This window comes from Cariama cristata, unplaced genomic scaffold (genome assembly GCF_000690535.1).
Source record: "Cariama cristata isolate BGI_N322 unplaced genomic scaffold, ASM69053v1 scaffold19055, whole genome shotgun sequence".
Taxonomy (NCBI): Eukaryota; Metazoa; Chordata; class Aves; order Cariamiformes; family Cariamidae; genus Cariama; species Cariama cristata.
The window spans coordinates 2,455-4,677 of record NW_009617137.1 but is presented as its reverse complement, the minus strand read 5'-3'; the positions used below and the strand labels follow the sequence as shown (position 1 = coordinate 4,677).

General features: G+C 46.3%; 1 protein-coding gene across 1 annotated transcript; it reads left to right on the top strand.

Moving 5' to 3' along the window:
* Window positions 1-504: 504 nt before the first annotated feature.
* On the top strand, window positions 505-1,173 carry LOC104155827 (chromosome unknown open reading frame, human C21orf62). The gene has a single exon (XM_009700438.1). The coding sequence runs from the start codon at window positions 505-507 to the stop codon at window positions 1,171-1,173; it is 669 nt and encodes a 222-aa protein (XP_009698740.1).
* Window positions 1,174-2,223: the final 1,050 nt, after the last annotated feature.

Sequence of the window (2,223 nt, the reverse complement as noted above, 5' to 3'; positions counted from 1 at the left end):
TACTTAGCAATTCAGGTGTGAACTAAAACACTTGTCTTTAGCCCTTCTCAGACTGCCTCACTCGATGGAGAACAGGGTCATTTCTCACCCCTATCTGTTGGGAAACGGACAAAGAGAAAGCAGAAAGGAGAAACAAGCGGAGGAGTCCTGCCCTTACCTTCACACTGGGCAGGCTGAGGAGTTGCCTGGATAGAGAAGAGCATGTCCAAGCTGTCCCATAAGCAGATGAAACCATTTAGAGCAAAAGAGAAGTGACAGAAGAATCCCAAACATGAGTCACAATTGATTTTTCTGAATCAGTGTAGCTGTGCTTCCCCTCTAATGCAGCGCAACCTGCAAAACTGCAATATGGTTCTGAATAGATGAGACAGATAATGAGTGGGAAAAGCAAAGTAGTATTAACTGTTGAGTGGTCTTTAGTATAATAAAGAAATTGTTTTTCCTCAGTAGGTAAAGCCAAGTGAGTAAAAGGAAGAGACACTTGGCAGCTTGGCACCAGTACTAATGAAGCCAATAGCCTTCTCTGCTTTCTCCTTTTGGCTGGCTCTCATTTTGGCTGGCTTCCTTGGCATACACATCACTGGCAGTTTTGTGAGAAGTCAGAAGAACCATACACTAATTTTCACCAAGGAAAACACAATTCGCAACTGCAGCTGCTCGGCGGATATCCGCGATTGTGATTACTGCCTGGCTAACTTGATGTGCAATTGCAAAACAGTGCTGCCTTCTACCATGGAAAAAACTACCTACAATAGCCATCTGACTATTTGGTTCACAGACACTTCTGTGCTGGAGATGCTCCTCAACTTCACAAGGGTGTGGGATTTGAAGCTGTCCTTCTGTGGCACCGCTCCTCTCCCGACAGAATACTTGGCTATTTGGGGACTTCGAAACCTGTGGGTAAACAAGGTCAAGGGACGATTTCCAGAGCAGAGTGTAACCATCTACAGCAGCAGCAATGACGAAAAAGAAGGCTCACTTGCAGTGCACAACAAAGACAGGCAAATGCTTGTATATATTTCTTTTCTTGATACCTCGCTTTTCAATGGGTATTCTTTGCTGAAGTCATACAGTGTGGAAAATATCTCTAGTATCACCGAGCACTTTCCCAGCCTGCTGTACTCTGATGTTTTCTCAGATAACAAGAGCTATGTTGTAACATTCATTTACTGAGTTGTTTAACATATTCAGTAGTCAGAGGCATGGCAAACTACTAAGAGAGAGATGGAACTTCTTTAAGTCTGTTTGGTTTGGCCAGGAGGAGCTGTTATGAGATGAACAGTTCTGACTGTGATAGCACTCGACAGGGAAGTGTTTAAAGTAAGACAGACTCATCAGACTAATTCAGTAAATGCTTTCTTAAAGAACAAAGAAAATGTGAAGCAACTATTTTAGAAAGCATTGGTACAAATTCTTTTTATATATTGTAAGCTAAGAATTGAAATCTGCAGATAAATTTTGTTTTAAGGTTGTGCCTCAGACAGAAAAAGACATACTTATGTACCTCCAGGTGTAGAAGAACCTGAGCCTCCTGGAGAATAACTCAGGTTAGATGGCAGCTCAGGAGCTCTCCAGTCCAAGTGCCTGCCCCTAGCAGGGTCACCTCTGGGATCAGACCACGCAGCTCAGGGTTTTCTGCAGTCGGGTCCCAAAAACCTCCAAGGATGGAGCCTGCACAACCTCATCAGGCAACCTGCTCTACTGCCTGCCTGTCCTCATGGGGAAACTTTTTTCCATGTATTAACCCCAGCCTTCCCTTCTCCAGGCTGAGCAAGCCCTCAGACTTTTCTCACAGCCACATGCGCCAGCCCCTGACCATCTTGGTGGCTTTCCGCTGGACCACTTCAGTTGATCCATATCTTTCTTGCACTGGGGAGGCCAAAACTGCATGCAGTACTCCATATGCAGTCTACTAAGGGCCAGGACAAGGGGAATAATCCCTTCCCTCCATCTACTGGCTGTGCCCCTGTTGACACAGCCCACTGCTGTCAGGTTCAAGGGGTGCAAGGTGCTTATAGGTAACTCAAACTGGGAGTGCTGAGGTGTCCCTGCCCTCTGGTACTCGTCAGAGCTGGGAAGCCTCTGCTCAGGCTGGGTGACACAGACTCTTACGAAAGCAGCGATGGGCCATGCAGGCAGCCTCCAAACTCGGTGCACAACTGAAGGTGTGTTTGAGGGGTGACCAAGAAGCTGTGTTCTCTGCCAAGCCATGGCACACAACAC